This window comes from Crocodylus siamensis, chromosome 3 (genome assembly GCF_052110815.1).
Source record: "Crocodylus siamensis isolate JL-2025a chromosome 3, ASM5211081v1, whole genome shotgun sequence".
Taxonomy (NCBI): domain Eukaryota; kingdom Metazoa; phylum Chordata; order Crocodylia; family Crocodylidae; genus Crocodylus; species Crocodylus siamensis.
In genome coordinates this window covers 149,744,699-149,770,432 of record NC_143397.1, presented here as the reverse complement: position 1 = coordinate 149,770,432, position 25,734 = coordinate 149,744,699, and the positions used below count along the sequence as shown (strand labels likewise).

At 44.6% G+C, this 25,734-nt stretch overlaps 1 protein-coding gene across 2 annotated transcripts in view; it reads left to right on the top strand.

Moving 5' to 3' along the window:
- Positions 1 to 8,230: 8,230 nt before the first annotated feature.
- CTDP1 (CTD phosphatase 1) overlaps positions 8,231 to 25,734 on the top strand; it is a 193,362-nt gene continuing 175,858 nt past the window's right edge. For both annotated transcript variants that reach the window (XM_090039534.1, XM_090039533.1), the window contains exons 1-3: positions 8,231 to 8,807; positions 23,409 to 23,492; positions 25,570 to 25,663. In XM_090039534.1, the coding sequence (XP_089895660.1) occupies positions 8,494 to 8,807; positions 23,409 to 23,492; positions 25,570 to 25,663 (492 nt within the window). In that variant the 5' untranslated portion in view covers positions 8,231 to 8,493. The remainder of the gene's footprint in view (positions 8,808 to 23,408; positions 23,493 to 25,569; positions 25,664 to 25,734) is intronic.

Sequence of the window (25,734 nt, the reverse complement as noted above, 5' to 3'; positions counted from 1 at the left end):
TATTCCCACCAATCAGGTGATGGCAGGGGAGGAGCTTGCCCTGCCCCTACCCTAGGGCGAGGCGAAGAGCCAGACCTGGTTGAAGACTGCATACCCCCTCTTCCTGATTGGTCCATTCAAAAATCCAGAGGCAGAACCTCTGGAGGGAATAAAAGACCAGCATGCCCAGCACATGGGACTACTGTCGAGGGCCAGAGAAGAGGATGGGCAAGAAGAGCTGGCAAGAGCTGACCAGCAGGGTGGAGCTGTTTCCCCAAGAGCCCCGAAGACCCCCTCCCTTGCCGGACAGGAGTAGCAAGCAACTGCGTCCCCAGTCCTGCCGCTGAGCAGCACAGCAAACGGTGCACGGCTCAGTGCACAGAGCAAAAGACCCTGGAAGCTGCACGAGGCAGCCGGTGCTCCCTCTAAGGAGTAGCAGTATGTGAGCGTGCTGCCTCGGTCCATGAGCATGCCACCTCCATCCATGAGCACACCGCCTTGGTCCAGTGTGGGACACTTACCGAAGGGAACCAGTGGCTGCAGTCTGGAGGCTGGGGGCTGGAGCCGAGAAGCTGGGGGCCCGTGGCTGGAGGCTTGAGCCGAGAGCCTGGGGGCTCTGGACCAGAGGCTGAAGCTGAGAGGCTGGGGGCCCGGGGCCAGAGCTGGGGGCTGGGGCCAGAGGCTGAAGCCAAGAGGCTAGGGGCCGGAGCCAAGAGGCCGGGGCCAGGGGCTGGGGTCGGAGCTGAGAGGCTGGGGGCTGGAGGCCAGGGGCTGGAGCCAGGGGGGCTCTGGCGGCTCCAGGGAAGTGCTCCACTCCCCGACATCAGGGCCAGGGAGTGGAGCACTTCCCTGGAGCCGGTGGAGCCCGCCCCAGCCTCCAACCCTGCCTTGCCTCAGTTCAGTGAGGAGCCACTGCCTGCCCCGAGTGAGGCTCTGGCGGATCCAGGACACTGCTCTGCTCCCTGGCTCTGGCACCGCATCTCCCGAGGCCATGTGGGGGAGTGGAGCAGTTCCCTGGAGCTGGCAGAGCTTCACTCAGGGCAGGCAGCGGCTCCTCCCTGAGGTGAGGCAAGGCGGGGATGGAGGCTGGAGCAGGTGGCTGGCGCAGGCTCTGCTGGCTCTGGAGAAGTGCTCTGCTCCCTGGCCCTGATGTGGGGGAGCAGAACACTTCGTCAGAGCCAGCAGAGCCTGTGCCAGGCTTCAGGCTTCCGCCCCCCACCTTGCCTAGGAGCTGAACTTCAGCTCCTCTCCTGGTACGTGGCCTTGAAAAAGCTGTGCGCAGCCAGTGTGCGCAGCCGCGCACACCCACACTTTAGAGGGAACCTTGGAGGCAGCTCTGGTCCATAATCCCTGGCAAACGGCCAGGCTTTTTGGTGCACAAGTGATGCATGGAGAGATACCCTGGGAGGTGATTGGGCGACATGGATCTCCGACCCCAGGCATGAGGCCAGAAAACCTGGTGCAGATAGTACTGCACAGAGGGTCCAAGAGTGAACCCAGACCCTAGGAGCTGCATGAGGCAGCTTGGGTCTTCCACCCCTGGCATGAGGCCAGGAACTCGGTGCAGGCAGTGCTGCACAGAGGATCTGGGAGCAATCAGAGACCCTGGCACTGCACAAGGCAGCCCAGGTCTCCAGCGCTAAGCAAGAGGCCAAGCTCTTGGTGTACATGATGGTGCACAGAGCCCTGAGGGGCAGCATCCCAAGGGAAAGCCCAAGGAAGCTGGGCAATAGGTAGACCTCTCAGTGCACCTGATGGTGCAGAGGGCTATGAGTGGGCTGGTGGCCCAGGGAGACCAGGAGGATGGTGAGCCTGTCAGAGAAGGAGGCACTTTGCTATGAGTTACCAGGAAACAAGGGATTCCCACAGGGGAGGAGGGATTTGCCTTTGAAGAAAAGACCCCTGAAGGGAGGGGCCCCCATGGGGTTTTTGGTGTTTCTCGGAGTGGGGGATATTTTAACAGGGCTGTGGCAGGCCTGAAAGCATTGGGGATTTTCTTCTCCCTGTCACTGGAGTGCAGTCACAGCTCCAGGACAGACTGGGCCTTGGTGTCCCTTAAAGAATGGTTTGAATTTGATATTCCTGGTACCTCATATTTTATGAGATAGTGCCTTATATTTTGTAAACTTGTAAGTTATATTTGTAAGTGAAACTATAATAGAGTTTAAAGTTGTATTTCCTTTTTTGAAACCCTGGTTGGGATGTTATCATGTTATTTACCTGTATCCTGAATGAAGGTATAGGATCGTGTAGATATAATCCACAGTTTATGTTGTCATGTATATATTATATATGTATATGTAGCAGGCTTACCTTTTCGGAGCTTGGGTTGAGTCCCAGGATCGAGGGTCTGCTGTTTGATTGGTGGAGCCCACCCTCCAATCCAGGGGCAGCACAAGAGAAGCAATGCCCCACACTTTTCCAAAGGGAGGGGCCAAGGAGCAGCTGGACCTGAATCGGAACTGCACCAGCCAGGTTTGGAGAACTTGGGAGCGGGGCTTAGGGGTCTGGGAGCTCAGATGGTGTTTTCGTTGATCCTCCCAGTCTCGGGCTATGGGCTGAGGAGGGAGAGGAGGATCCACGCAGTGAACCAAAGACTCCGGAGCTGGTGTCATCGCGAAGGCTTTGGCTTCCATGACCACAGCCCGCTCCTTGGCAAGAGAGGCAGCGAGCTGCTGGGAAGAGATGGCCTCCACCTCTCCCCCCTGGGGAGGAGGCTCTTCTCAGCCAGGCTGGCTGACCTGTTCCACCGGGCTTTAAACTAAGCCCGCTGGGGGATGGGGGGACTACTGCCACTGCTGGCCTGCTGAGCAACCCTTGCAAAGCCAGCAGACCAAGGCACTTAAGGGAGCCCACCCCTACCCCAGCCCTGGCACAATCTGTGGGCAAGGCAAGAGCCCCCAAGGGCACACTTGCCTGCCTGTACACTAATGCCAGGAGCCTGGGCAACAAGCAGGAGGAGCTCATCCTCCTGCTCAGTGCTAAGAATTATGACATCATTGGGATAACGGAGACCTGGTGGGACTCCACCCATGACTGGACCACGGGTATAGAGGGCTATACCCTGTACAGGAGGGATCGTGTAGACAAAAGGGGAGGGGGTGTAGCTCTCTATGTGAAAGAAAGCTACATGTCCCTGCAAGCTGATGTTGGTGACCAGCATGGACAGCTAGAGACCCTCTGCATAAAAATTCGTGCGGAATATGGCAGAGGGGACACAACGGTGGGAGTCTACTACAGCTTGACCAGGAGTTCGCCCGGGAACTGACTGAGGCCGCTTGCTCCAGGACCTTGGTTATCATGGGTGACTTCCATTACCCGGACATCTCGTGGGAAGATCACTCAGCAAAATCCGAGTGGTCGCAAAGCTTTCTCTCGTGCGTGGATGACCTCTACCTGACTCAAGAAGTCTACGAGAGGCAAAGCGCTGCTCGACCTGGTACTGGCTACGGGGGACGACCTAATCGGCGACCTAGTGATCGTTGGGAACCTGGGTGACAGCGACCACGAGCTGATCACCTTCACCATCTGCCGTAAAGCTGGCAAGTCAGTCAGCAACACAGAAGTCCTTGACTTCAGAAAAGCCGACTTTGACAAGCTCAAGAGGCTTGTCCGTCCGGCCCTTAGGGACCATGACCCCAGGGAGATGGGAGTTTAAAAAGAGTGGTTGCTTCTCAAGGAAGCGATCCTCAATGCACAAGCTAAATCTGCTCCAACATGGAGGAAAGGCAGCAAGAAGGCACAGCAGCCCTCCTGGCTCTCCAGGGACCTAGCGGACCTCCTGCGGCTAAAAAGGAAAGCCTACAAAGGATGGAAGATGGGATTCACCTCCAAGGAGGATTCTTCTGCACTGGTCCAGTCCTGCAGGGAGCAAACCAGGAAAGCCAAGGCTGCAACTGAACTCCAACTAGCTTCAAGCATCAAGGACAACAAAAAGTCCTTTTTCAGATATGTGGGGAGCCGGAGGAAAAGCAAGGGCAACGTTGGACCCCTGCTAAACCAGATGGGGCAACTGACAACTGACGCCCAGGAAAAAGCCAACCTATTAAATAGGTACTTTGCGTCAGTCTTTCATCAGTCCCACGGGACGCCCATGCCTGCTATGAGACAGGGAGATCCGGGTGATGGGGATCCCCTACCCTCCATAAATGCTGACCTCGTGAAGGAACATCTTAAGAAGCTGGATACCTTCAAGTCAGCCGGCCCTGACAATCTGCACCCCAGGGTACTCAAGGAGCTGGCGAGCGTCCTAGCCCAGCCCCTGGCACGGATCTTTGAAAACTCCTGGCGCTCTGGTGTAGTGCCCGAAGACTGGAAGAAGGCCAATGTGGTGCCGATCTTCAAGAAAGGGAGGACAGTGGATCCGGCTAACTACAGGCCCATTAGCCTGACTTCTATCCTGGGGAAAATCTTAGAAAAGTTTATTAAGGAGGCCATCCTTGATGGACTGGCCCAGGCTAACATTCTAAGGGATAGCCAGCACGGGTTTGTTGCGGGTAGGTCTTGTTTGACCAATCTCATTTCCTTCTATGACCAGGTGACCTATCACCTGGACGAGGGAGAAGAGATTATGTCATATATCTTGACTTCAAAAAAGCTTTTGATCTGGTATCCCATGATCACCTCTTGGCCAAACTGGCCAGTTGTGGCCTTGGCTCCACCACGATTCCCTGGCTGGGAAATTGGCTCCGTGGTCAGATCCAGAGGGTTGTAATTGATAGCAGTCGCTCATCGTGGTGCCCTGTGACCATTGGGGTCCCTCAAGGCTCTGTCCTTGGACCCATACTGTTCAACATCATCATTAATGATGTGGACACTGGAGTCAGGAGTTGACTGGCCAAGTTTGCCGATGACACCAAACTTTGGGGCAAAGCATCCACGACAGAAGATAGGCGGGTGATCCAGGCTGACCTGGACAAACTCAGCAAATGGGTGGACGAGAACCTGATGGTGTTTAACACCGAAAAATGCAAGGTTCTCCACCTTGGGAGGAAAAACCTGCAGCATCCTTATAGGCTCGGCAGTGCTACGTTGGATAGCACTACAGAAGAAAGAGACTTGGGGGTCATCAATGACCACAAGATGAACATGAGCCTGCAATGTGATGCTGCAGCTAATAAAGCGACCAAAACGCTGGCTTGCATCCATAGCAAATCCCGAGACGTCATTCTCCCCTTGTACTCGGCCTTGGTGAGGCCGCAGCTGGAGTACTGCATCCAGTTTTGGGCTCCACAATTCAAAAAGGATGTGGAGAAGCTTGACAGAGTCTAGAGGAGAGCCACGCGCATGATCAGAGGTCAGGAAAACAGATCTTACGATGATAGGCTGAGAGCCATGGGACTCTTTAGCCTGGAAAAGCGTAGGCTCGGGGTGATCTGATGGCCACCTATAAGTTTATCAGGGGTGACCACCAGGATCTGGGGGAACGTTTGATCACCAGAGCGCCCCAAGGGATGACTAGGTCGAACGGTCACAAACTCCTGCAAGACCGTTTCAGGCTGGACATAAGGAAGAATTTCTTTACTGTCCGAGCCCCCAAAGTCTGGAACCTGCCATCGGAGGTGGTTCAAGTACCTACATTGAACACTTTCAAGAGTAAATTGGATGCTTATCTTGCTGGGATCCTATGACCCCAGCTGACTTCCTGCCCTTTGGGCAGGGGGCTGGACTCGATGATCTCCCAAGGTCCCTTCCAGCCCTGATGTCTATGAAATCTATGAAACTTCGGGGGTGGAGCCCCTGAAGAGTACAAAAGGAGAGTGTGCTCAGCAGACTAGGGAGAGACGACGAGGGATGGCAAGGAGAGGAGACCTAGAGATGGCCATCTTCGGGACCCTGCTTGAGCTTCAGTGGTGCACAAATCAGTGCATGTGGATCAGATTCTAGGAGCTGCTTACAGCGGCTTGAGCCTGTGAACCTGGCAAGCGGCTGGGCAGTTGGTGTGCAGATCGGCACACGGAGAGCTGGCCCTGGGAACAGCTCACGGCTCACCTGGTGCACAGGTCAGCGCACAGAGAACCGCCTTGGAAGCAGCTTGTGACTGGAGCCACACAGTGCGGCTCCACTTTTAACTAAATGAGCCCCGGTGGCCAGAGCAGGGCCTGGGAAAGGGGAGAACCCCTGGTATGAGACAAGGGAATTGGAGCCTGCAAGGGCTTAGCTCCCGCAAGAGAGAGATCCCTAGGTGCCCAGCGCAAGGCACCCAGGCCATCGAGGAGAGCCAAAGATGCTGCTGGGGAGAGGCTCATGTGGGATTGGCCACCAGGAGACAAGCCTTGACTTCTCCAGAGAGGAAGCGTGAGTTACTGGGCAAGTAGGCCCCACAGGGGAGGCTGACATGGGTGAGAAGGGTCTGCTGCCTCCACCCTCCATTGTGTTTTAATGTCTCAATGTATATATTGGTATTGTTATTTGTTTGTAAGGTTTAAAGAAATATTATGGTTACTATCCCTATGTGTTAATTGTGTTGTATAGGTTGTAAGTTATTTGGTTCTTATTTGTTGTTATATGTAAATTGTGGAATATTATATATAGTATCATATGTTAAGCCTTGTAAATATTCTATGCTTTATATTATCTGTATTTATTCTTGTAATAAACTGTACATAGTTAAGTATTTGGTTTCAGCCTAACTCAGTAGAGAGGGGAAGCAGCCACTGTAGTAGCTGACCCCTTCCTCAGTACCCTGCCTGACCACCACCATCATCAGAGGATAGGGTGCAGCGTCCCGGGTGTGCCTGGGCTACATATATATATTTCTCTTTATGGTTCATGATCTTAATAAATGTATAAATAGTTAAGTTGCAGTGTCCTGGCCTGGCTCTATAGGGAATGGAGGGAAACAGTGTTCAGCCTGCAGGTTCCACCCCCAGCACACCTGCTAACAATCCCCTTCAAGTGGAGAAGGGAGTACATACCTGAGTATACCTGGGCTACATGCGGCTCAGGTTCAGATTTCTGCATTCCCACCCATTCCTCTGAGATGAAGATCTCTAGGCCAGATAAGGAGGGAGCAGGGAAACTGAGTCAAGGTCTGGGACCTATATTGTTTCCTAGGGTCACCTTTTATTAGCCTTGGGTGTGATAATCACTGGCCTGGGCATCGACTCCCTAGAAACTGTCCCTCACAATCCGCTTCTCTCAGGCTAAGTATAGGGATTCAGACTGAACCGCTCCCAGGATCAGTGTCCTGGAGGAAGACTATAATGATACAGCCAAAAGAGGGGCAAGGGGTCTTCACAACTCCCCAGTACTGAGGGTCTGATGCAAATTGACAAAGGCCGAGAACCACCTGCCTAAAAACATAGCCTCAGAAGCAGCAGGAAAGCAGATGTCCCGTCCCCTCCAGCGATCCCCCCCCTTCCCCCCATTCTGTGTCTACATGTTGCGTGGTTTTGGGAGAAGGCCAGAAGCGGGTGGTTTTGGGGCAAGCATCCCTGGCAAGGCAGGCTTGTGAAGGTGAACAGGAGTCACAGCCTCTACCTTCTGGCATAGGGGGGAGAGGGGGAGGGGCGAGAGAAGCTTCCTCAGAAAATTAAGGTTGGAAGGGCGCTTAGTGGGTCATCCAGTCCAACCCCCTGCTCAAAGCAGGAGCATCCCCAACTGCATCATCCCAGCCAGGGCTTTGTCTAGCAGAACTTAAAAACCTACAAGGATGCAGACACCACCACCACTCCTCTAGGTAACCCGTTCCAATACTTCACCACCCTCTGAGAGGCAAAGTTTTCTTCATATCGAACTCCTGCTCCTCTTCCTTTGCACCCATAACGCTGAGAGAACAAGGGCTGTGATCAGTTTCCCTCCGCTACCCCTGCATAACAACAAAAGGCACCAGACGCAGTCTTGCCACTCAGCAGGTGAGCACCTGCGTGCTTGGGCTGAGGTGTGTGGGCGGAGGAAGGGGCCGCTAACACATGTGATACCCCAGCAAAGCTTTTATTTCCATGCTACACGCAACCTTGTCCTCGCATTTTAAATTGCGCCCCCACCCGCTGTGTGCGCGCATCTCCGGGCTCCCCCACCCCACCCCGCCTGGAGACTACAGTGTCCAGCATGCACCGCGCCCGGCAGCTCAATGTTGGCGCCCACCTGGAGACTACAAGCCCCCGCATGCACTGCGCCTGCCCCTTGCGCGCGAGTCCGTGCGCGCCGCCGCAGTGCACGCTGGGACTAGTAGTTTGTGGTGTACAAAGGGGAGTTAGGGCGGAAAAAAAAAAAAAAAGCACTCGGGAGCGTTGCATGCCGGGAGACGGCGGTTCCTCCGTGCGCGTGGATGCCCCTTGACTTACGTTCCCGCGTTACTGTCCCTTTTAAGCGTGGCCGGGCGCTGCGCTTGCGCAGTAGTGTCGTGACCTCACGCTCAGGCGGTGGTGGCGGCTGCTCGTGACTGTTGAGCTCTGTTCCCACCCCCCCCCCCCGGCGGTGGCGGCGGCTGAGTGCGCGAACCCCGGTCTGGAGCCGGCGGCGCGAGTGTTGCCATAGCGACCCCCCCGGCGGCGGGCGGACGGACGGGCCATGGCGGAGCCGGCGGTGACGGAGATCCGCGTGCCGGGCCCGCGGCCGCTGCGGCTGCTGGAGTGGAAGGTGCCGCTGGGGGCGGCGGTGCAGATCGGGTCGGTGCTGGCGCTCTGCGCCCCGTTGCCCCCCGCACCGCGGTCTGGCGTCCCGGGGCCGCCTCCAGCCAGTGCCGCCGCCGCCCCGGCACAGGGAGCCCGCAGCGGCGCCAGCGCCCGGCCCCAGCGCGCCGGCAGCGAGCTTCGCCTCAAGGCGGAGCGGCCCGGTGTCGTGCGAGAGCTGTGCGCGCGGCCCGGACAGGTCGTCGCCCCGGGGTGAGCGGCTGCGGCTGGAAGCGGCGGAGCGGGCACATACACGCACGGGGGCGGGTGCAAGGTAGACGCACAAGGATGAGCAGGGTCGGTTAGGCAGGCAGGCAGACTTGTGCTCTTTTCATTTTACCATTGAGCCACTCTGAGAAAAGAGACAGATGGACAGACACAAAGGCATGCAAGGGTGGGTGGGCAAACAGATAGGCACAGGTGAATAGGCAGGTGGGCAGATGGCTGTCAGGACCCGTTCCACTTGGTGGCAGAGTGACTGGAGCCCCGTGGTGGCAGGTTGTACCTTGCATCCCCCCTCACCGGGGGGCTTGGCCTGGCCCCATGTGCTGCACTTAGTGGGTGATGCCTGTGGGGGAGGTCGGCGAGACATTTTGGGGCAGGCAAGGGTGAGCAGCAGCAGCAGCGGAGCTTGAGTGATTTCCCTGGCCTGGGATGGGGCACTTGGGGCTGGCGCATCATCTGCAAAGCAGTGCACTCTGCTTTCTCACACTGTAGAAGAGCCGAAACAGACTTGCACATGTCTTGTTCTTGGCCCCTGATGTAAGGATCTGGGAGCTGCCGCAGCGCGTCCACACTGTTGGTTTGGAGTCTGTCTTCAGGCAGCTTGTTCAGTTTTGTTTGTAATTTGTGTCCTAGAAGAGCAGCAGGGATCAAACAGCAAAAGTCTCCAGCTTCTCTTTTTACCCTATGGTCAGACTCATACTGATTGCAGGGGGTTTTGCCTTCCTGTCTAGTGGGGGCATGGCCCTCGACCCAGGATTTGTTGAGCATGTACTGACAGCATTTCACAGAAGCAGGATGTGGGATGCCGTGGTCCCCTGCTTTACCTGTGGCAAGTTAGGGTGTCAGGTGTGTGTTGTCAGGGTTGACAGTGGTTTTACGAAGCATTTAGATTATGGATTGTACAGGATAGTTTGGGTAGGAATGACCTTGCCTCAGGAAGGGGGTTGGAGTAGATGACCTTTGGAGGTCCCTTCCAGCCTTGCTTCTTCATGATTCTTGTTTCGCTTAATACAGTAAAAGCTGCCTTAACTGGCACCTTGCAATCCGGCATGCCGGCTTGTAAGGTAAAAGCGAAACTGGAAGTGCCCACCATTGTACTTTTCATTTCACCGAGCCCCCATGGCCCAGGGTAAAGCAGCCTACACTGCCGAGCCCCCACAGCCTGGGGCATAGCGGGGCCTGCCTCTCTGTCCTGCCCTGGACAAGGCAGAAGAAGCAGCGGCCCAAACGGGCAGATGCTGGCCCTCTCAATTAATCGTCATATTTTGTTATCTGGCACTCCCCATTCCCCGTGGGTGCTAGATAACAAAGCTCTTGCCGTATAATGTTGGATCTTTACTTGACAGCCAGGTCTTTAGCGGCATGATGACACAACTTATTGGGACTCGTGTTTACTACAACGTTGTTACCATGAACACTACAATATTTTAATGTACAGGGTGTGGCTGTAAGTACCTGGGGTGTGACCAGTTCTCTGTATTTGAGAGAGCAAGTGTGTGTGGTAATTTTGGGGGTTATTTTGTTTTTACTCTTTAGTCTTTGTTACTGAATCTGAAACTGCTTTGTTTCAGTAACCTTACATACAAGCTTCTCCTGAGTGACTTGTTTATTATCCTTTTCTTTAAAAACAAAACAAAACAAAAAACTTAAAAGTAGTTTCAACTTTTGAATGGGATCTTTCAGCCCTGTAGGTTGTTCATCTAATGACTTTCCTACCCTTCACTTCAAGCAGATCTTCTCAACAGGAAACCATTGAAAACTTCTACTTCCTTTGTTTTATGGTGGCAAGTTATTTTCTTTTACTGCAGTTCTTTTGAGACAGATGGATGTATCAAGGCCTGAGTTTGTCTTAATGAAAGACAGTGGTATTTGTAGAAAACCTGTGTAGCTAGATATTTTTAAGTTCCAAGAAATATGTGTCAAAACATGTAAGCAAGCTGAACCTTTGATATAAATAGTAATAGGAAATGCATATATAAAAGCAGTGAAGTGTGCTCCTGGTTCTTGAAAGCATACTCTTAGTCTTTTTTTAATGATTGTGCGAGAGAGAAAGTGTGGGCTTTTACAAGTGTTGTTTTAGCACAAGGCAGCATATATTGTTGATGGCTGTTTTATGGCTATTCATCTGAAACAGAGAGAGAGAGAGAAGGTACCTCAGAAGTTACTGCTTTCTTCTTTGGGGGCTTTGGAGAAGTCCATGAAAAGAGGATATGAAAACTAAATCATGGAAACAATAATATAATTTGGGGGGGTCAGGTGAAGACATAGTTATGTATCTGGACCAAAATCAAGAACATTTGTGGCACTGCTGTGTATTAAAAAGTTGAACAGTTGTTTCTTTTACTTTTAATACCTAACATAACAAAGACTTCTGTGATTTGGGTTTATGTTAGATTTGATGGCAGCAAATATAAACACTTCACCTCATTGCATGGAAATTAGTATGCTCAGTACTTGTGCTGGATTCTCTGATTCTTAGTCCAGTTGATCACAATTAGCAGACATGTGCTTTTCCTTTTTAAAAAGAAATAGACTGGTGCTGGTTGCTTTGGACTTAGTAAAGCTATATAAGCTGCATTCAGTCTTGAAAAATTGGTTGTGATCAAATGCTCTTCTGGAGCTTTGGATATTGGGCTGGTACACTTTCTTGCAGGTTATTGTTACTTTAGTATTTATGGATCACTGTAAAAGGAAATTGGGAACTTAATGCACAGAGATGATGGCCTAGTAGTTTTGGTGCTAGTATTTAAAGACTTAGATGATTCATTTCCTTGCTCAAGTACAGGTTTGCTGCATGATGCGAGAAGTCATTTCATCTCTTTGCCTTGATTCCTCATTTGCAAAATGTGGGGAGGCATGTTTGTATCTTTTGTATTAGGGGTGTTGTAATGCAGACTGTATAAGTAACTAATACAGAAGTATTCCTTCCAACATTCTGGAAGAATGTGCGTTGGTATATCCATGTTCCCTAAAAATGACCGGTTGGTTTTGTCAGCCTTCCAGAGAAATGCAGTTAGGTCTAATTTGCCTCCTAACTTTTTGTTTAACAAACAAAAATGTATAAAAATATTTCCATCAGAATGTTAATTTGCTCTTAAGAAAAATTGAAGAAAGACTTGCTTGCAGTCCTTTGATCTTATGACCTAATTACTGTAAGAGAATGTAAATATGAGAAAACCCCACTAGTGTATCATTTGAACTAAGTACAGAGTGACTGACTAGATTTGTAAAATGATACTGGTTTTAAATAGCATACACTTCCCTAAACCAGGACTAACAAAGCAAATAAGGATTTTTCTAATGCAAGTGTCTCTTTATAAAGATGCCATTTGGGATTTTTTGTTAAAGGAGAAATGGCTAAACTGAGTTCTGATATCTCTTAGTATGTAGATGTGATATTGCACCTGTAAATTAAGGTCATCTACCAGAGGAAGCATATTGTTTGATCCCTTAGGAACGGTATACGGCAGCGTTGACAGCAGACATGGGTCTAAGGTCTTTGATCTTAACACAACTTTCATGTGTGGTACTAGCAATAAGGAAATACCAAAAATTGCTCACTTGCTGTCTATAGTATCAGGTTTGGCCTTGCTTTCTTGCTTTATTTTTAAGGGGTATTCTTATTGCCAGCAGTTTTCACCAAAGTTAGCCGATTTTAAAAGGAGTACTGATATGTCAGCACTCTGTGCTGGAACGTTTTATGCGAGACTTTGTGAATATGCTGTTACATCCTTTTTGGGTTCCCAATTACTATGTAAACTTTGAATGTGCTCTCCTGACTTGTTGGGTGAACTCCTTGATGGAATTATTACTTCATAATTCCAAGGTACTTGTCTGCTTTGTTTTAGTCTCTGCCCCTGTTAAATTAACTCACACTGTGCAGTAAACTACAGAATATGTCTCACTTGCAGTGATAGCCTACTTTGCATTCCAGTGCAATGACTTCAGTCAAGTGTGAGAAGTCTGCCTAAAATTTCACACTGTACAGCGTTGTTATTTGGTGTTTATTTCAAATGTAATTTGACTTGAGGAAAACGAAAAAGAACAGGGATCGAAAGCAGTTATCTGTGGTGTAAGGGTTCCTGGATTTAATTCAGTAGTCTGGATGAAAAACTGCTGTACTCCTAATCCTGCGGCACCATGTGTTCTACAATTTAAAATGCTAAAATGTTGACATGCTATTTACGGTGTTGTTTATAGTTCTGATAAACTCTAGAAAGCATCATTTGCCCTAGACAAATATTTTTTTCTGCTGTATTATTCAAAACACGTCCTTAGTATTTGTCAAATATTTGACCGGCTGTAGAACTAATTGAATGGTGCCAAAGTTTTTGAATTCATTATTTATGCAACACTAGTGAGGTTTGTCAAATAACATTTGACAATCCCTGTTTACATCTCTCTTGACTACTTTTTTTCTAACTTGGCTTTATATTCCACTTTTTTTTCCAGAAATAGATCATGATCTATACTGTCTCAAATGTTCAGTGTTTCCTTTCTTTATTTTCTTCCTTATACTGTATGCTCTCCACTTCCCTACACAGTTTCTTCTGCATTCTTATCCCTCCAGCATTTAGAGAGAGAAGAAAGAAAATACATACTCCTCCAACTTGAGCCATTTGCTTTTTCCTTTTACATGTCCACCCTTAAATTGTACTTGGACTCCAGTTTGGTTTAGATGCTTTGCTAGGTGTCTACCTAGAGAGCTAGATCTGCTCATCAAGTATGACTAGGAAAGATATTGGGGTTTCTCTGACAGCAGTACTTATGTGAGACTGGAATGCAGAAAGTACTGAGATTTCTACCAAGGCGATGTACAAGCAGTATGTTCCATTCTCCAGCCTTCTCTTTGTGGCAAAATGCCGGGCTAGCGGTTCCGGCACCGCTTAGGGGAGCCGTGGGCTTTGCGGAGTTGTGCGAGCGCGCAGCTTGTGGGGCGGAATTGAGGTAGCTTTTTAGCCGCCCTCAAGGTTCGCCGAGTTGGCACAAGTAGACGACTTAGAGTAAGTAGTTAGTGTCTCTTAATCTATAGGGTGTCCGTTGGTTCACGAGGTTCCAGAGCCAGCCCTTGCGTTCAACAGTGGAGCTAGTCCAAAGCTAGGTACGGCTGCCTGCTCCTTAAGTCCCAGAACTGGTCAACGGCTCATGAATGGGAAATACAATGCAATACTGTAACACGGTGAATCGTTGTCAGTTGTCGGATTTCTAAGGCCTTTGTCTTCGCTGGGGTACGCCCAGACAGAGAGGCTGAGAACCGGTCTGTGGGGTGATCGGGCCCACAGAGTTTTCCAGTTGTCGTCTCTGCTGCTTCCTGCTTTTTTGCCTCTTTTATAGATGTTCGTTGGACTGCCTCTATGACACTAACTATAATATACAGAGATAGGATAATTTTCTTTTACATAATAATTGCTAGGCAGATTTTCTACATAAGTTTCATTTCTGCAGAAATGACACTTCTAGATAAGAAATGAAATTTACAGAATGCGCATGTGTAGCTTAATGCCAGCGGAGAAAAGTACAAAGTGTTCATTTTGATTAACAGTCAAGACTTCAAGGTTACATAAATGTGAGAGTGCCGTGCGGCAGTTATACAGAAAAAGGAAAATAATATAATATAAAATATATGCTAAATAATATAAAATAGTTACACTCTTCTTTTGTGGTGGTCTGCACAAAGATTTAGCACCTGCTTCTGTCACTGCATAAAACTTGTCCCAGAGTGAAATTACCTGATTATGGGCAGCAACATCACTGTCAACAGAACTTTAAAAAGTAGCAGTGAAGCTTTGTTGGGCTGGAGTAGCCTGAAAACCAACCAAGCTGTATACTCGGGGTGCTGAAAAGCTGCCTCTTCACAAACATGGGAAGATACAAATTGGAGGAGTTTCATTTAAAAAATTTTCTTCGTATAATAAATGTTAGAAATGGAATTGGTTTCAGTAGAAACTGGTGATATCCAACGAAAGTTTCTCTTTGGCAAGAGACAGTAGTGTGGTATGTGATATGGCATTTGATTTTTATTCTCCTAGACTGGACCTGTAAGGGACACCAACTTTCTTCTCTGTTTCTTATGGATATGTATTTTGGTCTGAAGAGATGATAATAGTGATATGCAAAGTGTCCTAGAATCTTAAATGTTTCCCTCTTACCTTGGAATACCTGCTGAAGAGCAATGATGTGTCCTCCCTTTCAAGGCTGCTGTTGCATGCAGTCTTGTTGTTGTTGTTGTTTTCATGGTTATCTGCTTAGACTGTCTTGGTATAAAAGTTAAGCTGGCTATGAATCTGCACATGAACTTGAAAAATAACACATTGCTGGAAATTTGCACATCCTCTGGGAAGGCTGTAAGTTGTTAACTTGAATGGAAATTAACTGGATTGAAATTAGATATGGGACAGAGTATGCACAAGAAACCCCCCAGAAAGGGGGGGAAAAAAAGAACACCTGTGTTTGTTAGGAATCCAAATAGATTCACTCAGGGTGGGAACTAGCACTGTTGAGATCTCCTACTCAGCCTTTACTTTACACCTGTTAGGTATGCAATATATTAGCCTTTAGTTGTGTACAAGTTTATTCTTATAAGGCTTCTGCCTTCATTCAGCATGCAGATGTCAGGAGAATGTTATGTCCCTTGAGCACTCTACATTAATGATCATCCCACTTAGCTAACTTCCAAAGACTTACTTCTTTCAGGGGGCGCACACAGAATAAATTACTTGCACAACAGCATGTTATTTTTACTTAATGGTTTTGTGCATCCAGTAGTAAATCTCTCAGTGGTTTGGTTCTAGTTAGTTTTGATGAAAAAGAAAAATCACTGATTGTTGGAAAAATCCACTGTTTGCCTCATGTTCATATCTATATTTTACTTGTTAAACCAAAACAGGTTTTCACTAGATCATTGTAAAATATATATTCCTTATTCAGAAGGTTTCTCTGTATTAAATTTCTACTTCAAAATATAAAGGGGATAGAGCTCTTAAAAAAGGGGGAAAAAAAGTAGAGCTGCATTTTTTTTATTTTTTTTTTAAATATAGGTCAGCTGTACAGTGTTTCTCAGCTTTCCTATTCTAAAACAACTGAATCGTTTTGCAAATATTTTTAAAATATGTGCACATGTGCATATACTGTACTTCCCTTTCCTGCTTATATACTTGGGGACACAGAATGGATACAGAAATCTAGAAAAAAAGGTTGGAATGCTGCATTTGTTTTTTCTTTACAGGAAGTATAGGGGCAGGTTCTCCCTTAAACTCAGTCTGGAAGGCCATTTTGCTGAAGTGTGTGTGCGTGTGCCCTTGCCCCCTCTTCCCATCTCCTGCGTCTGGACCAGACTGTGACTCGGACTGCATTAGACTCAAAGGGTTATAAAAATGGATTGTTCCATGCAGAAAATGGGTAGATAGGCATGTAGTCGGTTTGGGATCTTTAATTATATTGAGCCAAGGGTTGTTGTTGTTGTGTGTGTGTGTGTTTGTTTTTTGAAGAATGCTGTTTTAATTTGCACACCTTATCAACCTGTGGGAATAAAATTGTAGGAACCAAAGAGAAGCCAGACCTCTGAGCTAGTTGTGATTATAGGGAACCATGTATGGGGTCTGGTTTGAGAGTGGGAGAATAGTATGATTTTTACCTTGTGAGAGATGATTGCTTGAGGCCTGAGATTTGAGTGGAATACACTTGGGGAGGTTGGAGATTGATGTAGCCTGGCAGCTGTGGCAGAGAAGTGCGAAGTTGCCTAGCAGCATAGTTATGAACATTACTCTCATCAATTGGTAAGAGCATGAAGGGGAAACTCCACTATCAGTTTGTTTGATTTTTTTTTTTTTTTTTTTTCTTCTCAGGTGTGCATTACCATCAGTGCTGTGCCACTAAAATCACTTGCCTGAAGATGGCAAGATGTAACTTAATTGGTGGATTTATTTCCTACATTTAAAAATGTCACGTAAGCTTGAATGATTTGTACTAGCCTACTTCAACACTATATGGAGAAGCTGTTGTGATTTATAAGACTTAATGAATATTAAATTTGACTTGTAGATACTTACTTAATAGCATTCCTGAGAATCTTAATTTGTGACATTCCATTTAAATTTGAAGTATTGGAGGACACTAGTTTTTGTTTTCTTAACACAAATCATGGAACAAGTTACACTGGCAGGTGGAATGGCAAAAGATTTCAGGTATTGTGTAGTTCTCATAGGACAATGAGTTATAAAGCTAACTGAGTCAAAATAATAGTTCTAAGATCTAAATCGTTCTTATTTTTATTTTCCCCCTTCCCTGGCTTCTCAATAGTGTTTGATTGTCAAATCGTACTTGAGGGGTTTTTTTAAACTCTTATGCTTTACTTCGGTTGTTCTTTCTAAGACCGTAGGATCGGAGTAGAAACAGGATAGAGAACCTTGGAGAAATGGTAATGGGGCAGTAGAAAATGATATGCGGGAAGAGGAGGTGCTGAGTGTGTATTAGCTGTAGGAACCTGGAGCACTTATACTATGAATAAGTGTCTACCCAACTTGAGGCAGGGGCCAGCCAATATTGTGGACCCTGCAGCCATTTTCATGGGCTTATTATGATGGGGGCCCACTATGCCTCTGGCCAAGGGGGCCTAGTGGTCCTGTCCCCTGGTGCTGATTGGTAGAAAACCAGCACTTTATTTTTTTGCAGAGATTACCCAGTTTCATGACTTCCACACAATCAGTGAAATCACTATTTGAGTAGGTCCCTAACTATGAAGGAAAACACTTCCGTATAAGTACAATTTCTTTAAGTTACAAGCTTTTTCATTTAAGTACTGTGTCATCTCTTGTACTTCTCTTGTTTTATATACTTTACTGGCTTTGCTGTGTGCACCATGGTGTGAGGGAAGGAAACTTGTCTGTAGTATAAGATTACTATTTCAGGTTCTTGTTTGATTTATATGTTACTAGTTAGACTTTTTTCCTTTTTTGCCCTTCTGCAAAGAAGGGGATGGTAAGGCTGAGTTTCTATGAAATACTATTGGCTTTTTACATGCGTCTTACAGCTAGCTGCAAATAGAAACCAAGTGGTAACATGCTTGGTTAATGTGGAAGGCAGGGTAGAGTTGTACCTGGTATACTAAATCAGAAATGCATAAGCTTTCCTGAGTCCAAGCTTATTTCAGATGCTGTTAATGTTGTTATGTGGCTATGAAAGCTGTAATGCACTGAAATTAGATCATGGGTATTATCTGCTTGCTTCAGTGGAAAAGGCAAGCCATCCTTTAATCATGTTTCCCTTTCTAGTCAAACGAATGTGTGCATGTGTACACATGCACATGAGTATGTGCAAAAAAAGTAATCTTTTTTTTTATGAATAGAAAGATATGGGCAGATAAAAACAAATTTGTAGTTAGATACAGGCTTTTCAGTCCTTTCTTTTCATGTCCTTGTGACAAGGTATTTAATAGAATTTGCAGTTTTATTGGAATCTGAAGGGGGCCACACCATGAGTGTTTCTGTTGTGGCTTCAAACTTGCACCAACTGCACCGTGGTGCGTGTGCAGCCCCTGTCTCAGGCTTTTCCTTAGAGGTGAAGTTGCAGATTTATAATACCCAAAATGGGCTGTTTGGATTTTAAACGTTAAAACTAGATAGTCTGTGTAGTATTTCTCAAGTTAACAGTTGAAACCATTCCTGTTTTACATGTCAGTTTGACAACATGACCCTTTTGAGTTGAAAGGTTATAGTAGACTGAAAAACCACACTGTGCTTAACTGAACTTTTATTAGGATTGACACTAATAGGACTAAATGAAAGACTGGGGAGTGATTTTTTTTTTCTCTAACTTGTGAACTTTATGTACTTGGATATAACTGGGTTCATTGTTTCTCTCTCTTGAGCATTATCATATAAAAGAGAACCAAAAAAAATAGAAGTTTTGGGGATTTTAGAATCCCATTTTCCAAAACTGGCACAGGACTTTAAGTAGTACACTCATCCCTGCCTTATTCTTAAGTACTTTTTAAAACCTGATTCAATTTTGAGACATTTTTCTTAGGGAACTAAAACCCAATCTCAAGATAACATTCCTTTCAGGTAACTGCACACATAGCTCCACATAGTTAATAACAGATCTCCTGCCTCCCACCTTCAAAGACACTTTCAATACATTAGGCTGTCACAGAGATATGAACAGAAGTATTGTTTAAAATCCCAAGTTATTTAATATTTATAGATTTGGACTGCAGGGATACCTTAAAGGCAAGCTTAGAAATTGTTCCTGCATTCTAGGCTTTGTTTTTGTTGTAATCAAATCATGAAATAATTAGATGCTAGTGATGGTATCAGAACTTGAACTTGCATCTTGGCTTAAAACTGAAGGAGGAAGGGTGCTGCAATTGCAGAACATTGGAGCAGACTCAATTAATAGAATCTGCTGGAGCATGGTAATTACTGTGCTCCAGCATTTTGTGCATCAGCATCCCCGCACTTCAAAATGGCAAGGGTGCTTTATCTAAAGCTCATTCAATGAGCTTTAGATAAAGTGCCCCTGCAGCCATTTTGAAGCACGGGGATGCTGATACACAAGACACTACGGGAACTTTAATTAGTGTGGCTCTTGAAGTTCTAATTTAAGTGCCCCCTCCCCACTCACAGAGCACATATATAAATGCCTGAAATGACCTGCAAAGTTATTTCCTGAAATGCTGTTTGTCTTAAGTCTACACATGTTTTAAGGATTTGGAATTGTGAATAGTTTGCATTTGATTTCTATGACCAGAAAATCCTGCTGTTTCCCATTCAACTTGACTTTGAAGGGTTGGAAAAATTCCTTGAAGTCTGCATAGTGTTTTCTGAACACTCATGTTCATGGTGATTTGTCTGTGGTTGCCAGATGCTATTTGTCTTTTGCTGTGTGTGGTACTGAAATAAATGGTGGCCACCTTTGACAGGGCCTTTAAGATCTACCAATACATATACATACTTTTGCATTGGTTTCTTGTTTATTTTCTTGTTTGTTTCTGGATATAGTTTGATGGCTATGGACAAAGTTAGTAAAATCACTTGTTGTAAATCCTGAACAAGATTTTGTTTACCTCTTGTAGCAGAGAACTGGTCTTGATGACCCAAAAGGTCCCTTCCAGTCCTGAATATGCTACCAGTCACAGTGTTTTTAATGGATTCTTCAAATAGTCTTTCTATTATTTGGCTGCTATGGTCAGGTTTTTATGTCCTGAATGGCCTGACTGAAAAACTACTTCTTTTAATTCAGTTTAAGTCATTTAAGAAAGAATGGGAGATTCTTGCTGTGTGGAGACTTAACTTTTTATTCCCCAAATTGAAAGTATGGTCTTTAGGGTTCCCTGAACAAAGTGTTTTTTTTCCCCAAAGGGTATGTCTTCACTATGTGGAGATTCCCAAGCTAGTACTGAATAAATTGGTGCAAGTCCCAGAAGCAACACGTCTTTGTTAGCTTGGTTCTGTACCTAGACTACAAAACAATGAATACTTCAATCAGTTCAATTTTGGGGATTTCCTGTGTCAGACTTTTCCATGTTCAATCATAATTATCTTTGCTTGCCTCCAAATAATAGGTTGCTCCCTGTGTTGTAAGGACTATGAAAGGGAAAAGGGATGTGCCTTAAACAGATGCATTGTATTGTTTGGCATTATTTAACTGCTGACACCTGAGAATTTAGGTCCTTTGTGGTTCCTTGACAGTGCCAGCTATGCTAACATTGAAAACAAACTAGAGAGTTGGTGCTCTACTTATACAAGTTAGACATTGCCAGTTACAAAAGGGAAAATACAGAAATCTGAACTTGGGCCTCACCAGCTAAGAAATATGTTTGAATTCAGTGTTTTCTGTAAAGTCTGCTTATGATCTGACATCTTAAAGACATTTCATATTTAAAATATTTTAAGTTCACCTTTAAACAGACTACCTTCATTTTGTAGTTATTGTACTAGTAGAGTACTTTAGTTGGCTATGTATGCAAGTCTTGTAAATCTTCTATATATTGATTTGGAGAAGGAGCCTCTTGGAGGATTGGATTAACAAGAGGATTTTGAATATGTGTCGTATTTGCACCTCAGATATGAGGAAATAAGCTGGTCCTTTTGTGCGCTATGCTGTTACCCTGGCTGTGTGACCATTTGCACATCTCTTAATGCATGCCTTTGTGATCAGAGAATAATACCTGTGAACTCAGGTTTTCAAGTTTTAAAATTTAAACTCTCAAGAATCTGCACACTTATTTTTTTAATAGAGCAAAGGTTAAGGAGGAAAGATAAATTAGGACATTTAGCACGTTACTTTGTATCCTTTGTCCTCCAGAACTGTCTGAACCCCTACAGGTATTTAGAATTTGAAACTCTTAGATGCATAATAGAAATTACCTGAACTGTTTAGTTGTTTGATGTGGCATCAGAAGTGTCGGGTCTTTCAAGTAGAGCCATACTGTTGTATGTTCTGTGGAGTTTGGAGTCCTCTTTCGGGTCTTCCCATATGGATGCTAAGAACTACGCAGGAGGAGATTTAAAAGTAGCTGCTCTCAGGCACCAGTGGGACTGAAGGGGAAACGTTAAGTGGGGTGAGGAGTTGGTGGAAGGGACCTGGGTGCATGGGAGAGAAGGAGACACAGACAAGTTTGTACAGGAAGAAAATATGCTATTTGTTGTTTACTTACATGTTTTATATGCTGCCCTTCCCAACAAGAGACTCTGGATGGTTTATAGTAGGAGAAACAGAACAACCTGAAAGGGCACCTAGAATAAATAAAATCAAGCAAAGACCCACTAAATGGCGTATGGGGAACCAGTGGTGAAGAAGTACAAATGGGGTTGGGAAGGGATAATAAATGGTCTTAAGAGTAGAAGTTTGTGATGTGCTTATCTGTGGGGCAGAGATTTTTGCAAAGCATTCATGTCTGGGACTGCTAAATCAGATACTAATACCATATGCTATCAAAGGAAGTGGAACATACCCCTGTTTTTTATAGATAAGCAGTTGCCACATAAATGTTGTTCCTTAGTGGTAGGTGAGGGTTCACACTAATACATTCTCTGATAACTATCCCACTGCTCCCAACAGAACATTCCTGCCATGAGGAAAGCTGTTGGGATGGGAGAGATCAGCATCATCATGGTGCATTTGATGATAGTTCTCTTAGTACAGCTGTCTCCTTTTGGGTCACTGGAAATGTGGAATACTGCTTAAAGTAGTCAGTTGTAGATGTATTTTTTTTAAATGAATTCTTAGTAGAAATTCCAAAGCCTATAATATGCATATATGTCATTGCGAGAAGCTGTGAGCACAAACAAGATTTCACACTCTGAATAGATAGTTGCTTTTATGAAGTCATACATTTCAGGCCACAGACAAATGCCAGTGCCAGTATACACATGGAATGCCAAACTTTTATAAGCTTATTGCTTTTGGTATTCCTAAAGTATACCAGAGATACATTGGTGTGGCATTTTAAAAATTTTTTTATGCACACCTGGATGACCAGATTTGGTCATCTGCATGGCCACTTTTATGTACAGGGTGACACTTACTCTTGGGCAAATAGCCCTATACACATGGATAGCTATATGTTTGGCATGTATGTAAATTGCATTTTTGTGACTTAAATGACCAGTGTTAATTGTCTAAGCACTCAGAAAATTATAAACTAGCTTTCCCCTTCCCCAAACCCATATTTGAGACCTCTTGTTATTGGCAAGGCTTAATACTATATATACTGTGCTAGTGTTTTTTCTTAGGTGGCAGGTGTAATGGTTTGTATTTCTGGTTTGTATCTGGAAAAGCAATTGGCAACGTCAGGATGAGTTTTGTATTTAAATTCAAACCATTACATTATATTGTAAAACATTTTTGAAACTTGAGAACTGGATTTGAATAACTTAGTGCTTTAATTTAATCATGGTTGTAGGATCTGCCCTCTGTAAAGTAGAAATCTACCTTCTACAGGGAAATTAGTAGGTAGCCTGTGTTCTCTTTCTAGATTCATCTTTAACTTGTACAATTGCCTTTTTTTTATTCATTGCTCAAGAAGCCAGATAATACTATGTGTAATTATTATAGATTATCATCCACATAAAAGGTGACTGACTCCAGAGGCATCTGTCATGAACTAAAATACAGTTGTGGAAGACTGAAGTACTATATGCTTTTCATCCTTAATATGAAAACAAAGTATAATTAGTGCCCCTTCCCCAAACTGGATATCTTTTACTGTAGTCCTTTGTGCCTGCTGGCCTGAGACTTGCAAGAAATGAGTTAATAGGAGGCTGTATTTAGTGTACATGAATTGAAAACTGAGCTTCTCTATTTGCCTAGTATTCTGTTTTGTTAGTATGCTGAAGTTCATAGCTATGGTAAAGGTAGATTACCATTATTACATATTTTAATGTCTTTAAAAAGGTTTAACTCAAATAATTTGATAAATGAGAAAATTCAGAAAAATGGAATTAAGTTTAGTTATGATTTACCATTGCTTTGGGTGGTTCATTAAGTAATATACTTAAATCTGTGTCAGAAAGTACATATGTCCTGAAACAAATAAAATAATTAAATGTTGATTTGTTTATTGTTTTGTTTTCTTCTTTGCCTTCCCAGGTGTGTGTTGGTAAAACTAGAAGGATGTAGCCATCCTGTTGTTATGAAAGGATTGTGTGCAGAATGTGGCCAGGACTTGACGCAGTAAGTATTGCCAGATCATTTAAGCTTTTTTCCATTTACACGGACCATCAGAGAACTTGAATCTTACAAATCTTTCTCATCTTCACTCTTCTGTCCCTTTTCAAAGGTAGGTAATAATGGCTGGTAATAATGGCTATGAATTAGGTTAAAATAATTTCTGTTGCATTTCTGATTCATATGTGGAATTTTAGATTTTAGTATTTGAATAGAGTAGGGGTGCACTGATAGAGATTTTTTTTGGTAGTGACAGTGAAACTGGAGGTGCCACAGTGACCTCAGTGGAAGAGAATTAAACTCTGTTAAAGCAGATAAGTGGACAATCACGGCATATCATGTATAGCTCTTCGGGTGCGCTAAAAATTACTGGGAACAGTTTTCAGTGCCTTTTTGTTTTGTTTTTTTTAAATTTAAACAAACAATGTAAGGGAAGTACATGCTATTGTGTAACATCTCTACATTTTTACAACTATTCCAATAAAAATAATTTCTTCCCACATAAAGGTTTGAGTTTGTTTGAATATAACATTTAAACTACACTAAGTCTGCTGCATTTAATTTTTTTTCCTAATCAAATACTTCAGTTCAAAAAGTTGTGATTATTAGGACATAAAATTAACATGGAGGTGATTTTTTTTTTTTTAGTTTTCTTTACTAAATATAAGTCAAATAAACATACTAAATCAGATCATGCTCTAGTTAGGGCACTGGAAAATTTTCCAAGTGGGTTTTCTGGAAATTTTTTTAATTGGAAAATTCAGATCTCTGCATCAGCCAAAAAAAGCTTATTGCTGATTCAGTCAATTTTCCTTATATTGGTGTTGATCCCATATGGGACTGATGTATTGGTGCACCTCTAAAAATAGTATCAGCACTGCTTCGTGATGCAGTAAAACTATATAGAGAAGCTTGCATTGAGCTTGCCCATGTTCTGTTTTAGTTCTATTTGCTGTAATATTACAGATATTACTTGTTTACATCAATTTACCATATAAAATAAGGGAGTAAAAAATCTGGCCCTTGGAGCCCTTTCATCTGGCCTGCGGTTCAACCTTTGAGTCTCTGACCAGCCCTATGTACTGTATGCAGGACTTACCAGCCTACATCGTCTCACTTTTTTTATGGTACAGGGTTCTTCCTCGCTCTTCTTTCTTAACCCAAAACTATACATTCCAGGAGAATGTATTGAATTCTGGTGTCTGTTACAGCACCACATTTTGTCCTCAGTAACCCTTCTGATTCAAGGCAATTACTAGAGTTGAAAGGGTGAACAAGGAGTCATGTAGGGCACAACTGAAAAAAATCTGAACTTGGCTTTTAAGAGCTCAGGTTTGGCAACCTAGCAGTTGCTTGTAAACTGATCTATTTAATCTGGAAATTGATTTGAGCATGGAACCGTGTGGTGTCATTCTTGGTCGGCTTTCAGAGACTTGTACTTTAATCACTTTTGTTTAAAAATAAAAAGCTGTGGAGAGAAGTAAGGCCTGCTTAATAGTTCTTTGCATGCTTTGTAGGAAGAAATGCAGCATTATGCTAGCATACCACTGGAAAGTAAATGTTTCCCATGTTCTCCAGCATGAGAACAGAGCATTGTAAAGAACTGCAGATAGGCTGGTTTAGAAAAGAGTATTTGAATGGCATGTTGTTAGTTTTCCAGAGGGTCCCCTACTAATCCATTTTCGATTCAGTGGTTACATTTCCTCTAATGTGCAATAGATTTTGTAATGATCTAAAAACTATCCTTAGTATTGAATGCTGACTAATATCTAGTCTTTTACCTTGATCTTGTATATGTCGTTGTTCAGGAAACTGTCAGAACAAATTACAGCAAAAAGTTATACTTACATGATTTTCATAGTAAGCTTCTTGGGTTCTCTGATCAGTTTTGTTCTCAAACTTCCAGTACAGAGGCTATGACAGAAAAGTATTCTACTGAATTGTAAATTTAAAATGAAATTGATTTTATTTGACAGTGACTGGTTTGACTTTGCAGTTTTTAACGATGTAAGGTTTTCATTGATGGAAGTCATTAGCATTAAAATACTCTGCTAAAACTTATGACTTTTTCCTGCCTGATTAGGTTACCAAGCAAGAATGGAAAACAGAATGTGCCATTATCCACAGCAACTGTGTCGATGGTTCATAGTGTCCCAGAACTGATGGTTAGCTCTGAGGCAAGTTCAATCACACTTCTTCAGTCATGTGCTTGGTATAGTTTCATGGTTATCTTTTCTAAACTAAATCT